The 23,421-nt window shown below is 43.8% G+C and overlaps 1 protein-coding gene across 4 annotated transcripts in view; it reads right to left on the bottom strand.

Annotated features, from left to right (window-relative positions):
• Nucleotides 1–948: 948 nt before the first annotated feature.
• Nucleotides 949–23,421, bottom strand: part of BCAS3 (BCAS3 microtubule associated cell migration factor) — a 2,144,796-nt gene continuing 2,122,323 nt past the window's right edge. For 3 of the 4 annotated variants that reach the window (XM_063954016.1, XM_063954015.1, XM_063954017.1), the window contains one exon: nucleotides 949–3,616. In XM_063954016.1, coding sequence (XP_063810086.1) covers nucleotides 3,468–3,616 — 149 coding nt within the window. In that variant the 3' untranslated portion in view covers nucleotides 949–3,467. The remainder of the gene's footprint in view (nucleotides 3,617–23,421) is intronic. The other variant, XM_063954018.1, reaches the window with a different exon arrangement.

The raw sequence follows: 23,421 nt of genomic DNA, 5'->3' as shown, positions 1-23,421 counted from the left end.
CATCACACAGCCGCCGTGATCCCGCCCCCGTTTGACCACCTCCGGCCCCCGTTCGCGCCACACCGCCCCTGCAATGCTCTGTCCCCACCCTGGAACGGGAGCGTTGACTCCCCCCCCTCCCTGTGACCGCCTCTGCCTGTCATTTTCTGCGTTCCCCCGTAGAAAGTGCGCCCCTCGGGGCGATTGTAATAATTCCGGTTGAATCAAGATTTGCGATCCAACCTGAATTATCCCCATAGTTCACAGACATATCGTGTGTATATACCCACCGATCCGCAAACAAAAGATCATCCACGTTCGATAGAAGGATGAAATATCATCCAGTGTGTACCCAGCACAAGCACATAACTGATTTGTTTTGCTGCTTCCAGAACTTGTCCCATCCTTCTTCTCTGCTGACAGCCTCATGCAGTGCACAAAGCTCTTACATAACGGAAGGTATATGCTCATTTTCAGCCCTCTGGGCGCTGACAGTTCTCTTTGCAATTTTCCCATTATTCTCTCTTACAATTGTAATTGTTCTCGTTTCAAAACAACACACCAATTTCAGTTTGCACAGTCAGATAAGGTTTACTTATTGCAAAATACATGGTGTCTTGAATTTTAAGGCATTTTATATTACCCATGTCCATTGCTGCTTAAAACGTCCCTTTAGCCCATACAGCAGATAGTCACACCGAGTGCAACAGTCATGCTGAATTGTCAGAGTGCCTTCAGATTTGACCATTCAGGTCAGTACATCTGTGTGGCCAAATATAAAACACCAGGCAGAACACTGTTATTGCATCTGGATGAGGTCATCGCCCAATTCCATTACTGTCTCTCTGGCCAAGCTGTATTAAACTTTGCCAAATATTTCATTTTAAATTTTATTATAGACAGTTAAGAAAAATAATTTATGCTCAAGACACACAATCCGAGATTATAAGACCAGAATTATACATAATCTTAAAATTCATACCTTTTTATTTCATATTCACAGGTAAAAGCTTAATAAAACAATGCAAAATTTGTAACTTCAAGATTGGTCAAAATTCATGTTGCCGTGGCAATGCAGTTTGTATTAGACATAACAATAAGTTTTAATAGTTGATTACATTTCATTGCAGAAACCTATAATCTCTAGAGTGAGTGGCCTTACAAGATTTTGCCTGGTTGCAGTAACTGATGCTGTTTGGCAAAGTACATTTTATATTGGGAAAAGACCAGTGTCCTCCCATATTATTACACTACCACCCTGGCTACTCAGGAACCTGCTTGTTAAGACCGTTGTGTGTTTTATACAGAAAAGCAATAAATAGATGTCTCAAACTTTTCTAGCATATTCCTAAATGAGATTTGTATTCATCTAAAACATTTTGGCGAATATTTATCACAGGAATAAATGGTTGTAGTAGTTAGTGATAATGAACTTTGACCAGGTACAAAATGTGCATCTCAGACTATTGCACAAGATTAATAATAAAAGAAGCAAGTAAGCTCTTCCGATATTGGTGAAACACTTATGCTATAGTAAAAAAGCAGCACTGAGAATCAGTGGTAGGTATCAGGGTGTATAAATAACTAGCATTTGTCACCATAGAATAAAACTATAGTACCAATTTAATAAGAATAAAAAAAACAAAAAACACTGTTGCATATCATAATATCAAACAATATTCCTAATTTTTGTTACATATAAAATCATTAGTATAGGCCTGTCAAGGACTTATTAAATAACAATATTTATGAATATCAGATCATTGGTAGACATTTAAACTGCAGTGAGTGATACATGTATTTGGGGTGTTTTAGCTGATAATAGAAGGTGTAAGCAGCTAAAAATGAAAGACCCCAATTTTTAATGCTTATTAAATTGACATTGTATTTTTATACCTACAGTTACAAGTACTGGTTAATTATACACACCAGTGACAACCACTGATTGTTAACGCTGCTCTGTTGGTTTTCTCTTTCTTTCTTTCTTTCTTTTTTTCTCTGTGGGTCATCTGAACTTTGGGCTCTGTGAGTAGCAACAGAGTGTTAAGCCGGGTACACAGTAGAGTAGGCATGGCTAACCTGTGGCTCTCCAGCTGTTGTAAAACTACACATCCCAACATGCTCTCTCATAGTTTCAGCATTCCCTAACAGCAAAACTGTAGCAATGCATGCTGGGACTTGAAGTTTCACAACAGCTGGAGAGCCACAGGTTGGCCAGGCTTGCACTACAGCAATGTCAGCCTACACCTCTCAGTGTGTACGGGGGATTGCGCGATCCCTAGTGACGGACACTCGGTTTAATGTGCTGCACATCCAACCAAGCATTGTCGCTAGCATCCTGTGGAGTGCTAATGTAGGTGTTCCGTCCTTCATTAGCTTCGCCCCAGTATGTACACACGTATTGGGCTGATGGGGATTCGTTCCAATGTTGGAACGGATCCCCGTCACTCCAGTGTGTAACCGGCTTTAGTGGAGCATTACAACTCGGGAACAATTACTTCGGCACTTAAATATTTTGTTTGTACTCAATGCTATACTGTTAACAAACAGCAGTAGAAAATGGCGGAGGTACAGAGGATGAGAGTAATGTGACATAAATGTAAAGGAGATGTTCATAATTAGATTTCCTATTTGAATGAAAGAGAATGAAAAACCACCCATCAAGGGAATTAAACTGAGTTGCTGTGTAGATTTTAGTATTTAAAAACCACTCATTGTTTAGTATGTTTTGCTCACAATTACTATTAGAGTATTAGCGTATACTTTATCATTTGGACAACTAACAGACTAGTACCAGACACTCTGTGTTACCTTTTCTTCACTATATGAACATTTAAGAGCAGAAGTACAGGTTACAACGGGAAACAGTTGTCACAATAAAAATTCCTAATAAGGTGTGTGTCAAGTATAGGAGTCAAAGAATTGGAACACTTGTATCTAAATTAAATCTCCTTGTTTAAGGTAATCGTGCAAGTTATCATTTGACCTGTTTTCTATTATAATAGGGAGATATCTACACACATTGTACGCATCTAATAGGGAATCATCATTATTAATCAGTATCTATTCTACCTACACATACAAATATTTGCGATTAAATTACAGTAATGTCACACGTTATAAATGATTATTTTCCATGTAGCTATATTTCCAAATAAATATATATGCCAGGATGGCCAGTGTAAGTCATGCCACTGCAGAAACATATATAGGTAGAAAGCACATTGCGATTGTCTTTATATTGCTACGGTTTCAAGCAAATCTTAGTTTGTAAGTAATGAGGCCCAGATATAACAATAAGGAATAAGTCCTGTAATGACGTGTGCATTTCTCAATTTTACCCTAATCTGCTCTATGTAAATTACCGTAGCTCCATATTATAGTTAGCATACAGTTTCATAATGCAATAAAAAGTATTTTGTATCAATTAAACCGAAAATGTAAGGATATATAAATCTCTCGCTCTCCCATTCAGTTACATAATTCTTCTATAGAAGTCCTGAAGGAAAGAGGCTGAGAGGTTGAGTTTCGTTGCTTGGAAGAGTTGTTCTGTAGCCATCAAAGTTGCGTGGAATGCTACCGCTGGTAGATCCGGAACTGTTACTTAGCGTCTCTATGCTTCCGTCTCGCTGTAGTTCTGTAATGGCACACATAAACAAGAGAAGTTAGGACAATAATAATAGCAAAATGTGAAGTTCATTTTTTTTTTAAATTCAGATTCCGTTATTAATGTTTTACCACAAAAATAAACAGGATTAAGGAATCAAAGTACTGAATATTCTTGATTAGTTTTAAATTACATTTAGAAGAAGCTGACCTTTTTTGGACAAATTGCCTAGATGTACACCTGTTATAGAGCAACAGGTTCTTAACATGTCCATCTTAAAAACAATTAAATTGTTAATTTAAGAGAAAACAGATATCATGTCTCGCATGCACACACATAAGAGCAATTCAATATGTCAGAAAAAGATAATGTATTGTACAGTAACAGTATATTAAATAGTAAACTCACCACAACTGTTGTTACTTAGTCAATCTTGGTTAAAGACTTTGGGCCTAATTCATACCTGTTCGCAGCAGCAAACTCTTGCCCTAATGGGCAAAACCATGTGCACTGCAGGTGGGGCAGATATAACGGGATGTAGTTATGTGACCAGCGGTAACAAAACCGACACCTGCATCCCGACCCCTCAAAATTCCGACAGTCAGCATGCCGACTGCCAGGGACTATTCCTGTGGCGAGCTGAGAAGCTTCATTGTGCTCGCCCCCTTCCCCCCTCCCCCCCCCCGGCATTCTAAACCCCAGGATTCCAAACACCTATCACCCATACCCAACCTGATATAATGTGCGGAGAGAGTTAGGGTGCCCACACATGAAGCAACGTGTGCGGCCGATGCAAAGGAGAGTCCAAGGGCCGATATATCAGGTTTTCCCCACACACGGGGTGATCTGGTGCCCAACCGCCCACTATGCCTGCCCTCCTCTGCATAGCATTGCATGGGATTGACCGTCTGTATTGCTGAGCTTTTGAACATGCTGAAAGATCAGCAATGCAGGTGGACGACCCCACAGGTGCGTGCAGTGGACGACATCATGGCCACACACGGAACGATATAGCTGCTATATTATTCCAATTCGTCAGATTGGCAGCTATATTGTGCCATGTGTGGGCACCCTTAGATTTGAGTGGGTTATTTTGTTTCTGTGCAGAGTAAATACTGGCTGCTTTATTTCTACACTGCAATTTAGAGTTTGAACACAGGTGTGCGCAGGGGGGGGGGGGGGGGGCCTGGTGCGCACAGGCACCCCCTAATGTCCGGCACCCCGATCTCACATGCCTGATGCAGCGATCGCCGAGCGGGCTGATTACTGTCCCCTCTGCACTGCACCCGGTCAGGACTGCATTACTGACCGGACGCCTGGGTTAATCAAGGGTGCCACTGACGCCGGCTTTCAAACTCCCAGCTCCACCTCCATGTATAAACACAGTGTGATGTGACATGATTACATGATGCTGCTCGCACGCCCATCCATCACACCCGCCACACGCCCACCTCTCTCTTTCTATGCTATGCCAACGCCAGCCACTGATGAGGAGCAGCATGCAGCCAGCGTTCCTCTTAGGAAGACAAATTCAATACTGGCAGACGGCCGGCAGCAGCATGGACACGTCACTTGTTTTTCCAGCATCGGCAATACTAGTCTGCGACTGTCAGTGTCAGTGAGAGACTGACTTGTAAGTAAGCTGCTGCATCTTGCAGGGGAAAGAGAGGGAGAGCCAGACCAGGCTGAGGAGGAACAGTGTAATTGCAGTGAGTGCCATCAGGGGTGTTTGTTTGGAGCACACCACAACATCTGACAATGTATCTGCTTTATTAGGATTGGTACAAAGGTGGATATTTTATATATATGTTGACCATCAATAGATGGTTCTAGATACGCCCAGACACACCCCTCCGACGGTGCACCCCCTAATAAAATGTGCTGCGCACGCCAGTGAACACACCCTACCCAAATCTAACTCTCTCTGCACTTATTAGATTTGCCCCACCTGCACTGCACATGGTTTTGCCCATTAGAGAAAAAATGAGGCCCTTTGTTAGGTAGTGCAAATTATTACAATAACTCCTGATGTGTTAAATAAGACTGATGTCTGAAATCACCTGTTGTAAACTGGGAAATACACTGTTGCTGTCATATAACATGTAAATTGTGAGCAAATTAACTTTTTAAGAAACATCAGTAACCGCCAAAAAAATCAGCTATGGAAGGTCAGCTACACTGTATAAATGGCAGCAACAGAGAGGAAGATTCAGAGATTGAAGCAGTTATAGTAGCGGATGTGTCTTTATGCTAACGCAGCTGCTGATGTACATCCTATTAAAATACCCACCAACTGCGGCGCAAATCCGCTGATGTCCGGACTATCGGTGCTCTATCAGCAGCCCATCGGAAATTGTACCTGAATATGGCAGGCACAGAATGTCCGAGTGACCATGGCCACTGGTGTCAGGGCAACTGCATCTTTAGATACAGTCACTGACATGCCCTCAACATGCCACCAACTCTTACTGCTACTGTGGGCACTATTTGCATAAGGGGCACTACTACTGAGGGCATTATGTGTGTAAGGGGCACAACTATAGTGTGTGGGCATTATGTGTAAGGAGCACTACTATTGTGGGCACTATGTGCATAAGGGGCACTACTACTGGGGACATTATGTGTGTAAGGGGTACTACTACTGCAGGCATTGTGTGTTTAAGTGGCATTACTACTATGGGCACTATGTGTGTAAGGGGCACTACTACTGAGCGCACTGTGTATGTAAGGGGTACTAGTACTGCGGGCATTGTATGTGTAAGTGGCAAAACTACTGTGGGCATTGTGTGTATAACAGCACTACTAGTGTGGGCATTATGCCCACAGTAAGCAGCACTACTTCTATGGGCATTCTGTGTGTAAGTGACACTACTACTGTAGGCATTGTGTGTATAAACAGCGTTACTAGTGTGGGCATTATGATCACAGTAAGAGGCACTACTACTGTAGGCATTGTGTGTATAAACAGCGTTACTAGTGTGGGCATTATGATCACAGTAAGAGGCATTACTACTGTGGGCATTGTGTGTGTAAGCAGCACTACAACTGTCGGCATTCTACAGCCAACTCTCCTCCTAACCCTCTTGTCAGTGGGCCCTCATTCCGAGTTGTTCGCTCGCTAGCTGCTTTTAGCAGCATTGCACACGCTAGGCCGCCGCCCTCTGGGAGTGTATCTTAGCTTAGCAGAATTGCGAACGAAAGATTAGCAGAATTGCGAATAAATAATTCTTAGCAGTTTCTGAGTAGCTCGAGACTTACTCCTGCACTGCGATCAGATCAGCCCGTTTCGTTCCTGGTTTGACGTCACAAACACGCCCTGCGTTCGGCCAGCCACTCCCCCGTTTCTCCAGACACTCACGCGTTTTATCCTGGCACGCCTGCGTTTTTCCGCACACTCCCAGAAAACGGTCAGTTTCCGCCCAGAAACACCCACTTTCTGTCAATCACACTCCGATCACTTCAACGATGAAAATTCTTCGTTCGGACGTGAGTAAATCTACTAAGTTTTGTGCTAAAATACTTAGCGCATGCGCGCTGCGTACCATGCGCATTTTTGCCTTAATCGCTCCGTTGCGAAAATCGGCAACGAGCGAACAACTCGGAATGACCCCCTATGCTCACTGTCTACCTCTTCTGTGCCACCCAAGTCTGTTAACCCTTCACTTTTTAGATTGTAAGCTCGCAAGAGCAGGGACTTCTTTCCTCATGTGCCTTTCCTTTTCTTACGTACACTCTTATACTTAATACTCCCTTTAATGGCACCTGACACCTGGTTTTCTATACCTGTCCTATATTTCCTTGAAATGTAAGTGCTGTTTTCTTGTTTGATTATGTACTGTGTAATGGGCGCTGTGGATCCCTTGTGACGCCATATAAATAAAGGATAATAATAATAATAATAATTGTGTATATAAGCAGCACTACTAGTGTGGGCATTATGCCCACATTATGTGGCACTACTATTTTGGACGTTGTGTGTGTAAGCAGCACTACTTCTGTGGGCATTGTGTGTGTAAGTGGAACTACTACTGTGGGCATTTTATCAGTACGCAGCACTACTACTGTGCACATTATGTTTAAGTGGCACTACTACTGTGGGCATTATATGTGGCACTACTACTGTGGACATTATGTGTAAGCAGTAATTCATAGGGTGTGTGGTCAATTGGGGAGGTGTGGCCAGACCCCCTCCTTCAAAATGTGAAAAAAAGTTTATGTACGGCCGCGCGTGCCGCACAGGTCTTATCTGATCTGGTGGGCGGCAGCAGTGGATGAAGATGTGTGTGTGTGTGTGTGTGTGGGGGGGGGGGGGGGTGATTGCTACCCTCCACACATCATGCAGGGAATGAAAGGACTGACTGACTCTGCAGCTGCCTTCTGTACTGGGCTACAGTGAGGCTGCTGCAGCAGCAGTCCATCCTCTCTCTCCCTGCCCCAAGTGCCTCAGTCTGCAACGGGGAAGGCACCACTGTATGCCCGCAACACTGCCATACAGTGGCGGCTCCTACATTTGTGCAGGAAGTGGGCTACCGCTGGCACGCTGCCTGGTCCAGAGTAGGAGGAGAGGAAAGAGAGCCCCTGCCACCGGCCAGGTCCCAGCACCTGCACAACAGAGTTGTCAGGCTAATAACTATGAACGGGACTATCCTATTACCTCCGGTATGCGCAGGACAAGCACAAATTGGTCATTGGGCTTTTACAGACCATTATTTTCATGCTAGAAATTACCGCGGGTAATAGGATACCACCCTAACTCTTATATTTGATGTATGCACCATTTAAATATAGAAATAAAATAATCAGTGTTGCCCACATGTATATAATTGTAGTTTAACCCCAAGTAACAATTAAGATTTTCCCTTTAATATATATAAACATTATTTGTGACGCTATATGTATTAATAAAATAATATTGCCCCAATAACGGTATTATTGATGTTTTTTTTTGGTTCCTGTAGCAAAACATAATGATTGCCCTCACTAAAAGTGTATTGAGAGGTATCACCTCCTGAATGGCCACTAAGATGCTGCAGTTTCACAGTGTTTTTTTTCTTGCAGTTTAACCAGCTATAATGAGTTGGGCATTTCCAGCACTTTCGATGTACCCTCCAAACTGCGGAATAGTAAAGCTAGTGCCTTGGAGGTGAAAGCTGCCATGATGGATGGCAGGTTGAAAATGCAAATATACCTTTTACTAGATTTTCCCCAAAGCTATTAAGTAGCTGGACTGCCTGACTGAAACTCATTGCATGGCCGGGGATCTTTGGAGCAAATTGCCTTCGGACTACGGGTTGTTTTTCTTAAATCCCATTGGCGTACGTTGGATCAGGCTAGGAACAAGGGAACAGGTAAGTGTACAGCAAGGGAATTATTTTTATATTTTGATCACCAATTGGGGCACTACATTATTATATTAATTGGGATCACAGTATTTTTTTTTATTTTAAAAGGAGGTAATAATCATGTAGCAACGAACCAAGATCTCATTATCCTCAGAGCTAGGAATAGCTTATATGTATGTAAATGCTAAATGATTCTGTAAAAAGGTATTTCTTAAAATATCACCCCCAAAATAAAGACTAAAGCAGTCAGATCCCCCATTTCTACAACGAAAAAGTGTAGAGAGCAGTGCGTCTTTAGTTGTCCTATTTGTCCCCAATACATTCCAAAGTATATGCCCAATTCTTGTCCTTGGAAATGTATCCACAAAAGGGCATGTGCCTTTCCATCTGAAAGGTGGATGGTGGAATTAGTAAAACTTCAGCCTCCTACCAATTACCTCCTTTATTAAAAAAACTGTTTTTAAGTTGTAAGCAACGAAGCTCCGGGGATTGACGTCAGACATCCGCCCTCCAAACGTCTGTACACGCCTGCGTTCGGATCTCCACGCCCGTAAAATGGTGAGTAGATGCCCCGGAACGCCTCCCTGTTGTCAATCTTTTTGCGATCGCGTTAGCGATCACTTTCTTCTTTGTTGTAGCCGTTGCCTGGCGCGCGTGCACATTGCGCACATGCGCAGTTCCGACCTGTTCGCACCTCAGCGAAGAACCGCTGCGTACGAATGGGTCGGAATGACCCCCAGTGTGTACCCAGCTTTAGATTTAGCAATTAAGGTTAATAAACCAGTTGCTGTCTGTGAGTGAAATTGCTTACAGTTGTTAGTGGCTAATGCACATCTTCTTGTTTGATCACATTTCCTGTGTACAAGCATTTGTACTGGTCATATTTTATCTTGCCTACAATTTCTTACCAAGAATCGGGCATATTTCAGAGAATTTCCACTTAACAGGCCCTTATCAAGTAATCATTTGTTGACTCTCGGCTCCAGGCCGCTATAAAACCAACAGTGTAAACACTAGATTTGGGGTGGGTTATTGTGTGACACCTACAATTTGCAACTTGTAAACTGTTTAAGTCTCCAGCCTTATTGTTCATGCATCACAAATGTCAAGGTGTGGGTTGCACAGAACACCACAAGCAAGAGACGGCTGTGTTTATAAGTTTATCCTTAATGTAACGTGGCTTTGACGTTCACACTGAGTGATGTGTTCCGAGTCATCACAATCAGGGCTGCTTCGTTATGTGGCTAAGCTTTTATTTTTAATGGAATATAAATAAATAGCATGGGATTTCAATCAGTAAACCTAATCTCCCCATCTTTTCCTGTGTAAGGAGACTGTACAGGCACACAAGTGTAACATAAACTTTCTTCGCTCAAACAGAAAAATGTCCAACGTTTATATAAGTCTAAATGCACTGTGTGAGTTTTCAATACAGAAAAAACATAGATGGACTAACAATTTAATGTCTCTTTCATAAGTTCAAAAGTACAAAACAGCATTTTTAATTTTTAAACATCTTAAAGATTTTGTCTTTTTGGTAAAGAGACAACTGGAAACAATATTGAGTGTACAAGTGTGAGCGTTGCCTCAAACCTCGCACAATGCCCAATAATGATCCTAACAAAGTGAGAAGGATCAACATAGAGCCTACACGCAAAATCATTTGGAAGATGGCCACTATCAGCTTATCTATCTGGTCATCCGTGGACTGTTAGTGTGGGACCAACTGCTAAGATTGGCTATGTGGCCATATTAATTTAAATTTTTTAAGAAAAGGGCATACAAACACATGATTGGCATCACTAGACCAAAGCATATAACATTTTGCCAAGATCCTGACATGTATACATAGATAGTGTAGTTCTTCATTTTATTAGCTTATGTGTTTTTCTATAAAGCAGCTTGTATTTCAGGCTTGGTTCAACCAGCAACATTGAAAGTGAAAGCATTGACATTTTTGTGTGTAACGAGATCCCGTACCCAACCTCACCGACAACATTGTGAAAGTTTCAATCTTTATATCACAAACTCCAGTATATTCTGTAAAATACATTTCTTGTGCTTATACATAGGGATATGGGTTTACATTTGAACAGTAAATACAATTAAGCCATTTAGAAATATATGTTAGGAAGCACCTGCACACAGGAAGGTGTAAGTTGTCACTCATTTTGCTTCCTTTGCTATCCATTTGGGATGCGGTTATGTGACCGGTGCTCGGGATCCCAGCGGTCACCATACTGACGCCGGGATCCAGAGCGATCAAAATACTGGCTGACAGAATTCCGACACCAATCGAGTTGGAATAGAACATGTGGCGAGCATTCTGCTGCCGTGATCCTGGGATCAGAATACGGGCCACCGGGATCTCGAGCCCCAACCCCATTTATTCATATTGGAACAGAAAAATTGTGAAGATAACAAGCTTTTTTATTATAAAATAAGCAAAAATTGACTTGTATTACATATTCAAATGTATAGTACCTGTAGGGTCTTTTTTTAAGTCATCTTGTAGCTCAGTTTACCTAATCTTGGGTAATCTTACTCCATATTGTCGTTGTGAAATGTTCCTCATTCCCAGGTATGCCTCCAGCTGTAAAGCTTTATCACAGGAAACTGTTTGTTCCTGGAAACATGCTAATTTTCCAAAATTGATCAAATGCACAATAAAATGAGCAACCATGTATTGTAAATATATCCCGTACAACAAGAACTTATATTAAAAATGCAATCAAGTATGTTATGCTCAAATTCCTTAGGCATCACATGCTGGAGATTGCATTGCTCCAAGTGTAATGTACTTCAGTGCTTTGGGAAAACAGATAAATGCCCCTAAAAATTATTTAAAAATGTTGACCAAGATATGATAGTAGGCAGGCAGTTAAAGAAGCACATTGTAAAAAACTAAAAATGTTTACAAAGGTGACTATATAATTTATGTGTGCAAAGAATATGATCATTATATGTTACTTATCCTTTAATGGACCTCAATTTAGTGTTGCCTAGATGTACAAAAATAGGTCCAGATGCTTAATACATTGTGGCCAGACGTAGAGCCAAGTCCTTCACCTTCCAAGTGAAAGAAACATAGGAGCCACGTAGTCTATTGTCAAACGTGAGAATTGTTCTCACATTTTGTTTCTTGACTGCGCATACAGTAATGAGAATAATGAGAGTTTTGGAAAGTATTGGCACAAATATCCCCATGAAAGTATCATGCAGCCTAGGAACAATTGTGGAAATTGCTTTAACAGTAATCATATAGTTATGTGTGAAGGGAAAGGGAAACAACTACTATGTCTTAAATAGGATTTACTTTCATTTTGGTTGCTACAGAAGTGTAAAAGCTCAATTGTACGGTAACCCCTAGCAACCATACAGGCTTTAACTTTACCAAATCTATTTCAGGCTGGAAATTAAATAACATTTCTGAGTATACGTTTTCACTTTGCCAGTAAAATACCTTCCTCTAGGTGTCTGTAACTGCTCATTAACTCAAATAGGTGCAAGATAATCTATTTTATTTTACTATATAAACACATTTCCTGTATTTTGCAGGGATGAAAAGGTCAATGTACAATCCATAGGCATTACTATAACAATAGTATTGCAATTTCATATTTTGTTGTGCAAATTGTATTTACAAAGAAAAAAAATCTAGAAATAAAAAAAAGCAGAGCAAAAACAAGAATTTAAAATATAACCTAGATTTAAGACTACATTACATGCCTATATGTCTCTTGAGTAGAAGTAACTGAAGTCTGTTTTGTGTAGCCGAGAACTACAGACAGGGTCATCACTAGAGGAAAAGGGGGGGGGGGGGGGGGGGGGCTTTCAGATGCTGTTATCCTGGGCTTTGTCTGTCTGGTAGATTTTGAGTTTCATGTCAAATTATAGCCGCGCAGGCACATTTATTTAGAGGGGTAAAGCTTTGGGATATCTGATTTATTGGAGACTACACGTAATATGGTACCTGTCACTATTTACAGTAAGTATACCACATTCATTGCAACTAGGATTATGCTACACCCCGCAGACTTGCCCTGGCTCCTAAGTTTAATTCTTGCCTTATATCGGCCAAATCAAAGTGGCAAGCGCTGTAACAGATACCTTTCTAGTGCAGATACATTCCATGGATGTGGCATTCAGGTTTGTCCATGAATGGAACACAGTGTTGTAACACCTAGTAATTCGAATGATTTTCAGTTTGTGTTGGAACATGAATCTCTCCGTACATTTACAGCACAGCATAGGGCTGCAGCTAAATAAGGGCCTCTATTAGGGAATTAAAACCTGAACCACATTTAGACAATTACCTCACCCAAATGGCACCTCTGGCATTCACACCTACAGGAACAAAATATTCACCACATCTGTGTCACTGTATGAACTGTGGCTTGTGGACGCTGAATATGGAAGAGGAGCTGCGTTAGATGGAATCAGAGCAGACAGAGATCTGGAGACATTGGTTTTAGCCATAGTCAATAAAATGTTCTTCCAGCCTTTTCTGCAAAACCGGCCATGCATAAGCTTCTTTAGTTTTTGCCTCACATCCCTAGTCTCCCATAAGTTCAGGAAGTGAAAACAGTAATTTAAATCAGCAATGAGTGGCGTATCCCACACTAATACTGTACTTATCCTGTCTGATTTTGTGCTTTCATCTCCTGCAGGACACAGCTGGCTTTGGTTAAATGTCTCACGTCAGAGATTTTACTTGCTGTGCAGCCATCGCTACCAAGACAGAGCAGTGTACAAGTCCAATCAAACATCATTAGGACGCTAAACTCCTTAAACGTTTACTTGTTTCCATCATAATTGTTTATCGGACAAAAAGAGTGTTCCAATCATTAAAATAATCAAAACACTTTGGAGCTTTTCTTAACCCTTTCTATTCTGGGCGGACTAACAATCCACTGGCATGCCAGTTCTGCAGTATATCAGGCTGCAGCACTGAAACTGTGTCGCACATAGAAATGCAGGATAGGCATGTGAACAAGCACAACAGAGAACACGTAACTTAGATGCTGTCTTAAGGCCCATACACACTTGACGATAAAATGAGCGACGTCGTTCATTTCAGCCCTCATCAACGACGTCGCTCATTATATCGTCAAGTGTGTATGCATCCAACGACCACCGATGCGCGGCCCCGCGGGACGTTAACGACCCTCGCTTATCTGTGGAGCATGTATGCTCAATTTCCACTATGGTCGTTACTGACCAGAGACGTCGTTGAATGTGTATGGTGTGAACGACCAACGACCAAGCCACTGTTCACCAGCCCTGTTCCCAGCTCATTAGTTTAATAAACTGTTCAGCTTGGATGCTTCAACGATGAATGGTCTTTGGTCTGTGGTCTTTGGTAGTGTGTATGCTCATGTCGTTTGCTCAGCTGTTCAAGGGAAGTCGTTAACGATGGTCGTTAACAACGTGTGCATCGTCAAGTGTGTATTGGCCTTAAGTGTTAGAATCTATAAGCAAGAGGAATGGAACAGGTGTATTTTTTTTTTTAATAACGAGTCCATTTTTTTTTCTTTATACCTCCACATGGGAAGATATGTGTTACATACACGATGGCTGCCTCACTCTTTACAAATACTGTATGTAAAGTGCTTTGTATCCTAGCGGGTGAAAGGTTGCTACATAAAATCATACTTACCTACTCTCCTTGCACGTCCAACAGGCTCCTGAAAATCGTGTGGCGCTCCTGGATGCCTGGAAGAGTGGGCAAGTCTCCCGGAGCCGCCTGCCACCTGGAAGCATCATTGAAGCCCCGCCCCCTATGGCACTGTCTAGCAGGGGCAGGGCACAATGAGGCAATTGTATCACCACACCATCAGCACCGCTTACCTCCGCTGTGTTACGTCCCCTGGCAGTACCGAGCTGGCTACCCCTCCAAAGAAAAGCAACCCATAAGTCAGCAAGTATTTGTAAAATAAAAATAAGAATTTACTCACCGGTAATTCTATTTCTCGTAGTCCGTAGTGGATGCTGGGAACTCCGTAAGGACCATAGGGAATAGACGGGCTCCGCAGGAGACTGGGCACTCTAAAAGAAAGATTAGGTACTATCTGGTGTGCACTGGCTCCTCCCTCTATGCCCCTCCTCCAGACCTCAGTTAAGGAAACTGTGCCCGGAAGAGCTGACACAACAAGGAAAGGATTTGGAATCCAGGGTAAGACTCATACCAGCCACACCAATCACACCGTACAACTTGTGATAACCATACCCTAGTTAACAGTATGAACAATAACTGAGCCTCAGTAACAGATGGCTCATAACAATAACCCTTTAGTTAAGCAATAACTATATACATGTATTGCAGAGAGTCCGCACTTGGGACGGGCGCCCAGCATCCACTACGGACTACGAGAAATAGAATTACCGGTGAGTAAATTCTTATTTTCTCTGACGTCCTAGTGGATGCTGGGAACTCCGTAAGGACCATGGGGATTATACCAAAGCTCCCAAACGGGCGGGAGAGTGCGGATGACTCTGCAGCACCGAATGAGCAAAGGCAAGGTCCTCCTCAGCCAGGGTATCAAACTTGTAGAACTTGGCAAATGTGTTTGAACCCGACCAAGTAGCAGCTCGGCAAAGCTGTAAAGCCGAGACCCCTCGGGCAGCCGCCCAAGAAGAGCCCACCTTCCTTTTGGAATGGGCTTTTACTGATTTAGGATGCGGCAATCCTGCCGCAGAATGAGCTTGCTGAATCGTGTTACAGATCCAGCGCGCAATAGTTTGCTTTGAAGCAGGAGCACCCAGCTTGTTGGGTGCATGCAGGATAAACAGCGAGTCAGTTTTCCTGACTCCAGCCATCCTGGCTACATAGATTTTCAAAGCCCTGACTACATCTAGTAACTTGGAGTCCTCCAAGTCCCGAGTAGCCGCAGGCACCACAATAGGTTGGTTCAAATGAAACGCTGATACCACCTTAGGGAGAAATTGGGGACGAGTCCTCAATTCTGCCCTGTCCATATGGAAGATCAGATAAGGGCTTTTACATGATAAAGCCGCCAATTCTGACACACGCCTAGCCGAAGCTAAGGCCAATAGCATGACCACTTTCCACGTGAGATATTTTAGCTCCATGGTCTTAAGTGGCTCAAACCAGTGGGATTTCAGGAAATCCAACACAACTTTAAGATCCCAAGGTGCCACTGGAGGCACAAAAGGGGGCTGAATATGCAGCACTCCCTTAACAAACGTCTGAACTTCAGGCAGTGAAGCCAGTTCTTTTTGAAAGAAAATAGATAGGGCCGAAATCTGGACCTTTATGGACCCCAATTTTAGGCCCATAGTCACGCCTGACTGTAGGAAGTGCAGAAATCGCCCCAGCTGGAATTCCTCCGTTGGGGCCTTCCTGGCCTCACACCAGGCAACATATTTCCTCCATATGCGGTGATAATGATTTGCTGTCACATCTTTCCTAGCTTTTATCAGCGTAGGAATCACTTCATCTGGAATGCCCTTTTCCGTTAGGATCCGGCGTTCAACCGCCATGCCGTCAAACGCAGCCGCGGTACGTCTTGGAACAGACAGGGCCCCTGCTGTAACAGGTCCTGTCTGAGAGGCAGAGGCCATGGGTCCTCTGAGATCATTTCTTGTAACTCTGGGTACCGAGTTCTTCTTGGCCAATCCGGAACGATGAGTATAGTTCTTACTCCTCTCTTGCTTACTATCCTCAGTACCTTGGGTATGAGAGGAAGAGGAGGGAACACATAAACCGACTGGTACACCCACGGTGTCACTAGTGCGTCCACAGCTATCGCCTGAGGGTCCCTTGACCTGGCGCAATATATTTTTTATTTTTTAGCTTTTTGTTGAGGCGGGACGCCATCATGTCCACCCGTGGCCGTTCCCAACGGTTTACAATCTGCGTGAAGACTTCTGGATGAAGTCCCCACTCTCCCGGGTGGAGGTCGTGCTTGCTGAGGAAATCTGCTTCCCAGTTGTCCACTCCCGGAATGAACACTGCTGACAGTGCTAGCACGTGATTCTCCGCCCATCGGAGAATCCTTGTGGCTTCTGCCATCGCCATCCTGCTTCTTGTGCCGCCCTGGCGGTTTACGTGGGCGACCGCCGTGATGTTGTCTGATTGAATCAGCACTGGTTGGTTTTGAAGCAGGGGCTCTGCTTGACTCAGGGCGTTGTAAATGACCCTTAGTTCCAGTATATTTATGTGTAGTGAAGTCTCCTGACTTGACCACTGTCCTTGGAAGTTACTTCCCTGAGTGACTGCCCCCCATCCTCGGAGGCTTGCATCCGTGGTCACCAGGACCCAGTCCTGTATGCCGAATCTGCGGCCCTCAAGAAAATGAGCACTCTGCAGCCACCACAGCAGAGACACCCTGGCCCTTGGGGACAGGGTGATCAACCCATGCATCTGAAGATGCGATCCGGACCATTTGTCTAACAGATCCCTTGCATGGAACCTGCCGAAGGGAATTGCTTCGTAAGAAGCCACCATCTTTCCCAGGACTCGCGTGCAGTGATGCACCGACACCTGTTTTGGTCTCAGGAGGTCCCTGACCAGAGATGACAATTCCTGGGCCTTCTCCACCGGGAGAAACACCTTCTTCTGTTCTGTGTCCAGAATCATGCCCAGGAAAAGCAGATGCGTCGCAGGAATCAGCTGCGACTTTGGGATATTCAGAATCCAGCCGTGCTGTTGCAACACTTCCCGAGAGAGTGCTACGCTGACCAACAACTGCTCTCTGGACCTCGCCTTTATAAGGAGATCGTCCAAGTACGGGATAATTATAACTCCCTTCTTCCGAAGGAGTATCATCATTTCGGCCATTACCTTGGTAAATACTCTCGGTGCCGTGAACAGACCAAACGGCAACGTCTGGAATTGGTAATGACAATCCTGTACCACAAACCTGAGGTACTCCTGGTGAAGTGGGTAAATGGGGACATGCAAGTAAGCATCCTTGATGTCCAGCGACACCATAAAATCCCCCTCTTCCAGGCTTGCAATAACCGCCCTGAGCGATTCCATTTTGAACTTGAACTTCCTTATATAAGTGTTCAAGGATTTTAAATTCAGAATGGGTCTCACTGAACCGTCTGGTTTCGGTACCACAAACATTGTGGAATAGTAACCCCGTCCCTGTTGAAGGAGGGGAACCTTGATTATCACCTGCTGGAGGTACAGCTTGTGAATTGCCGCCAGTACTACCTCCCTTTCCCTGGGAGCAGCTGGCAAGGCTGATTTGAGGTAACGGCGAGGGGGAGTTGCCTCGAACTCCAGCTTGTATCCCTGACAAACAATTTGTACAGCCCAGAGATCCACTTGTGAGCGAACCCACTGGTTGCTGAAGTTTCGGAGACGCGCCACCACCGCACCCGGCTCCGCCTGTGGAGCCCCAGCGTCATGCGGTGGACTTAGAGGAAGCGGGGGAGGATTTTTGTTCCTGGGAACTGGCTGCCTGGTGCAGCTTCTTTCCTCTACCCCTGCCTCTGGGCAGAAAGGATGCGCCTCTGATCCACTTGCCTTTCTGAGGCCGAAAGGACTGTACATGATAATACGGTGCTTTCTTAGGCTGTGAGGGAACCTGAGGTAAAAAAGTTGACTTCCCGGCTGTTGCCGTGGATACGAGGTCCGAGAGACCGTCCCCAAACAATTCCTCACCCTTATAAGGCAAAACCTCCATGTGTCTTTTAGAATCAGCATCACCTGTCCACTGCCAAGTCCATAATACTCTCCTGGCAGAAATGGACATTGCATTAATTCTAGATGCCAGCAGACAAATGTCCCTCTGTGCATCCCGCATATATAAGTCGACGTCTTTTATATGTTCTATGGTTAGCAAAATAGTATCCCTGTCGAGGGAATCAATGTTGTCTGACAGGGTATCAGACCATGCGGCTGCAGCACTACACATCCATGCTGAAGCAATAGCAGGTCTCAGTATAGTACCTGAGTGTGTATACACAGACTTCAGGATAGCTTCCTGCTTTCTATCCGCAGGCTCCTTTAAGGCGGCCGTATCCTGAGACGGCAGTGCCACCTTTTTTGATAAGCGTGTGAGCGCCTTGTCCACCCTAGGGGATGTTTCCCAACGTAACCTGTCCGTTGGCGGGAAAGGGTACGCCATCAGTAACCTCTTAGAAATCACTAGTTTCTTATCGGGGGAACTCCACGCTTCCTCACACAATTCATTTAATTCATCAGATGGGGCAAAAGTCACTGGCTGCTTTTTCTCCCCAAACATAATACCCTTCTTGGTAGTAACCGGGTTAACATCAGAAATGTGCTATACATTTTTCATTGCAGTAATCATGCATCGGATGGCTTTTGTAGACTGTGCATTTGTCTCATCCTCATCTACACTGGAGTCAGACTCCGTGTCGACATCTGTGTCTACCATCTGAGCTAGCGGGCGTGTTTGAGCCCCTGATGGCCTCTGAGACGCCTGGGCAGGCGCGGGCTGAGATCCCAGCTGTCCCAAGGCTGCTGCGTCATCGAACCTTTTATGTAAGGAATTGACACTGTCTGCTAAGACCTTCCACATATCCATCCAATCCGGTGTCGGCCCCGTCAAGGGCGACACCACACTTATCTGCCCTTGCTCCGCCTCAACGTAACCCTTCTCATCAAACATGTCGACACAGCCGTACCGACACACCGCACACACACAGGGAATGCTCTGACTGAGGACAGGACCCCACAAAGTCCTTTGGGGAGACAGAGAGAGAGTATGCCAGCACACACCACAGCGCAATATAACACAGGGATTTACACTATAATGAGTGATTTTTCCCAATAGCTGCTTATTTACCTATTTGCGCCTAAATGTATGTGCCCCCCCTCTCTTTTTTACCCTACTTGTACAGGATACTGCAGGGGAGAGCCTGGGGAGCGTCCTTCCAGCGGAGCTGTGAAGAGAAAATGGCGCTGGTGTGCTGAGGAAGAAGGCCCCCCCCCCCAGCGCCCTGCACCCTACAGTGACCGGAGTGTGTGGTGTGCAGTGGGAGCAATGGCGCACAGCTGCAGTGCTGTGCGCTACCTTAATGAAGACCGGAGTCTTCTGCCGCCGATTTTATCTCCTTCTTCTGTCTTCTGGCTCTGCAAGGGGGACGGCGGCGCGGCTCCGGGAACGGACAATCGAGGTCAGGCCCTGTGTTCGAACCCTCTGGAGCTAATGGTGTCCAGTAGCCTAAGAAGCACAAGCTAGCTGCACGCAGCTAGGTTTGCTTCTCTCCGCTCAGTCCCACGTAGCAGTGAGTCTGTTGCCAGCAGATCTCACTGAAAGTAAAAAACCTAATAAATACTTTCTTTCTAGCAAGCTCAGGAGAGCCCACTAAGAGCACCCAGCTCTGGCCGGGCACAGATTCTAACTGAGGTCTGGAGGAGGGGCATAGAGGGAGGAGCCAGTGCACACCAGATAGTACCTAATCTTTCTTTTAGAGTGCCCAGTCTCCTGCGGAGCCCGTCTATTCCCCATGGTCCTTACGGAGTTCCCAGCATCCACTAGGACGTCAGAGAAATATTGTTAATTTTTATATATGCTAGAATCAGGGGCAGATTGGGATGAAAAACCAGCCCAGGAAATCTATGGAAGCAGCCTTAATAGGGGTGCGGTCTGATGAGGGGGTGGGGTCTGTTGAGGGTGTGGGATACCTTCTCATAGGGCCTGATTGTACACAAGTGTGGCCTTTCTTGCGTCTTTTGCTGCAGTTGTGTCTGAGACCAGGGGCGGATTGGGAACTTAGTGGGACATGTACTGAGCAGTGATACAAGTGGAGCAGTGAGCAGGTGGAGAAGTTGCCCATGGCAACCAATCAGCTGCTCTGTATACTTTTATAGTATGCAAATTATAAAAGTTATGTCATGCTGATTGGTTGCCATGGGCAACTTCTCCACTGGCTCATGTCTCCACTTTTATCACTGCTTACTACATGTACCCCTTAGAGTGGCCCTGTAAAATTTTGTAGAAGTGACCCGATGGGCAGCCCAAAAGGAATAATATACTGTGTAGCCATGGCAGCATCGCTGGATGGCAGAGTTGCTGTACTGCAGAGATGGAATAATATAATTAAAGGGGACAATGCAGTGTACGGAGTGCTGTGGGCTGCCTGTCGTGGGGGTGGGGTCACAAGACAACATGCAAAACAGGCCACACAGACATGTGACCAGGAATCTTCCTGGTGAGCCCTATGACCAATCCACTCCTGGCCATAAATCTATACTCAAGAGATAGACTTTACTTAAAAATTTTAAAACCTTGGGATTTTTTCAGACTTCATAAGGGCATCATAAAAATATCATAAAGGATCACTGCCATCTCAGATGTGGGTACCTTTTACCTAAGCTGCATTTACAATAATTTAAATTGCAAAATTAAAATGAGTTTACATTCTGTAAAAGAGAAAAAAAAAAGGCAAGCACAGTATCACAATACAGTGGCAATTTGATTACCAATACGCAATGGTTTGGTTTATGTTTGTTCCTCATTAACTATGACTATTTATTATATACTACAAAAAAGACCAGCGCTGAATATATTAGTCACACCAATAGGGTTGAATATAACCAGGACTTATCGAATAAGTTCACAAATACTTATATAAAAATTACTTATATTATAATATTAATATATAACAATATGAATGTTTGAATAAAAACAAATCTACAATTTGAAATCACATATACATAAAGAATAAATGATAAAAATAAAAATGTAGATATGTGGCTCCTTTAAGGATACAATTTATATAAAATGATGGTGCGGTGCCAATCTGCAAATGTCCTGGCCATATTGGCATTACCAGTTTGTGGAACTACAAGTCCCAGGCACAATAGATGTAAGTGAGTTTGCTCATGTGAGATGTATGCCCATATGTTTAGGCAATCCGGCTGGGCTAGTCACTTATATGGTATACAATACCTGCTGCTTAGCACTGTGGCTAGGTGACGTTGCAAAAAAGTATCCTTAAAGGGGGCACATATCTACACTTTTATTTTATCATTAATTCTTTATATGTGATTTCAAAGTTGTGTATTTTTTTATTCAAACACTCATATTGTAATTAACCGTTATATATTAATATTATAACGTAAATAATTTTTTTAAAAGTATATGTGAACTTATTCAATGAGTCCTGGTTATATTCAACACTATTGGTGTGACTAATATATTTAGCGCTGGTATTTTTTTGTAGTACCGGTATATTGTATTGTATTTTAATAGTGGGCTGATATACACTGATCCTCATCTTGATTTCAGCAGCTGTAAGTTATAGTCTGGTTGAGCAGGTATTCATTTTATGTTCATTCAGCACTGGGTAATGTGATTTAGTGTTTGCTTTTATGCTTAATATTTATTATATGTCTACTTCTTATGGCAGGTGATGAAGAGTTGGGAGATGTCACCCCATAGGGGATCTGTAAGATCCCAGTAAGCAGACAGGCATGCGACTAGGCAAAGATCAGGATCTGACAGATCCATAAAAAGGTCAAATTCAATTAGTGGGTTTTTTTCCCCCAAAGAACTGGTCTTCTTGTGAATCTTGATAATGACTTGAAACCAGGGACATGCAGTTGGGGTAGTCCCTCCCCTGACATACTTCAGTGTTTTTACTATAAAATTAATTTGAATATTTCAAAGAAAATATGTATAACTTATAAGCATCTTCTTTCTATTATTGCAAATAATTTTTATAGGTAAAACTTGCCTCATCTCTCATAGTTAGACAATGCCTGTAGAGTGGGGCAGGGCCACACTGCGGCCAATAACTTTGCAAAGACTTTGAGCCAATGGAGGCATGCCTCACTGTGGGAGGCGTGGTTGAGCCCTGATGGTCACCTCGGATTGGTCATGTCACCAATCCAGGAAGTACAGGCAGAGTAGCGCAAAGGAGGACAGAGATCGGGACTCGAGATGCCTACAGCAGCCATGTGGGGTGAGTAGCAAACAGTGCCTGGCTTCCTGGCTGCATATAAGGGACAGCAGCGGCCCGTCCAGTCCTTACTCCTGGCTGCAGTGGTGAGACTACCTCCCTAGCTTCTGATCTCACCGCACGTCATTGCTTGGAATCCCATGGGAGTATGGGTCATCTAAAAATCTAATATATCTAGAAGTCTCAGTTGAGTAACTTGCAGCAAAGGCTAAGGCTAAAAGGAAAACGAACTTTCTAGACAAGAAAAAACAAATTCCTCCAACACATTGCAACGGATCAGCAAGAGAGATCACATAATAACAGAAATGCTGAGATTTCAGTTACATACATATTGTCTAGATTAACCCCTCCCTTTTGATTAATTGGTTGAGCATCCATCATTATGTGTATCACTGTTCTGAGAGGCATGTATGGCATCAGTAGTTGGAAGGTATGATGATCCTCATAGTACCACATTGGAGGATCTTGTGGGGCCCCCAGGTGAGTTGGATCTCAATTTAGAAATATAAAAATCAATGACCAAAATGGTTGCTATTTTCATGTAGTGTAGAACCACTAGAGCAGAAACGCCTTGCTGTGGCTGGT

The sequence above is a fragment of the Pseudophryne corroboree genome, chromosome 2 (genome assembly GCF_028390025.1).
Source record: "Pseudophryne corroboree isolate aPseCor3 chromosome 2, aPseCor3.hap2, whole genome shotgun sequence".
Taxonomy (NCBI): domain Eukaryota; kingdom Metazoa; phylum Chordata; class Amphibia; order Anura; family Myobatrachidae; genus Pseudophryne; species Pseudophryne corroboree.
Note: the sequence above shows the minus strand (reverse complement) of the source record. Positions and strands in the feature narration are given on the sequence as shown.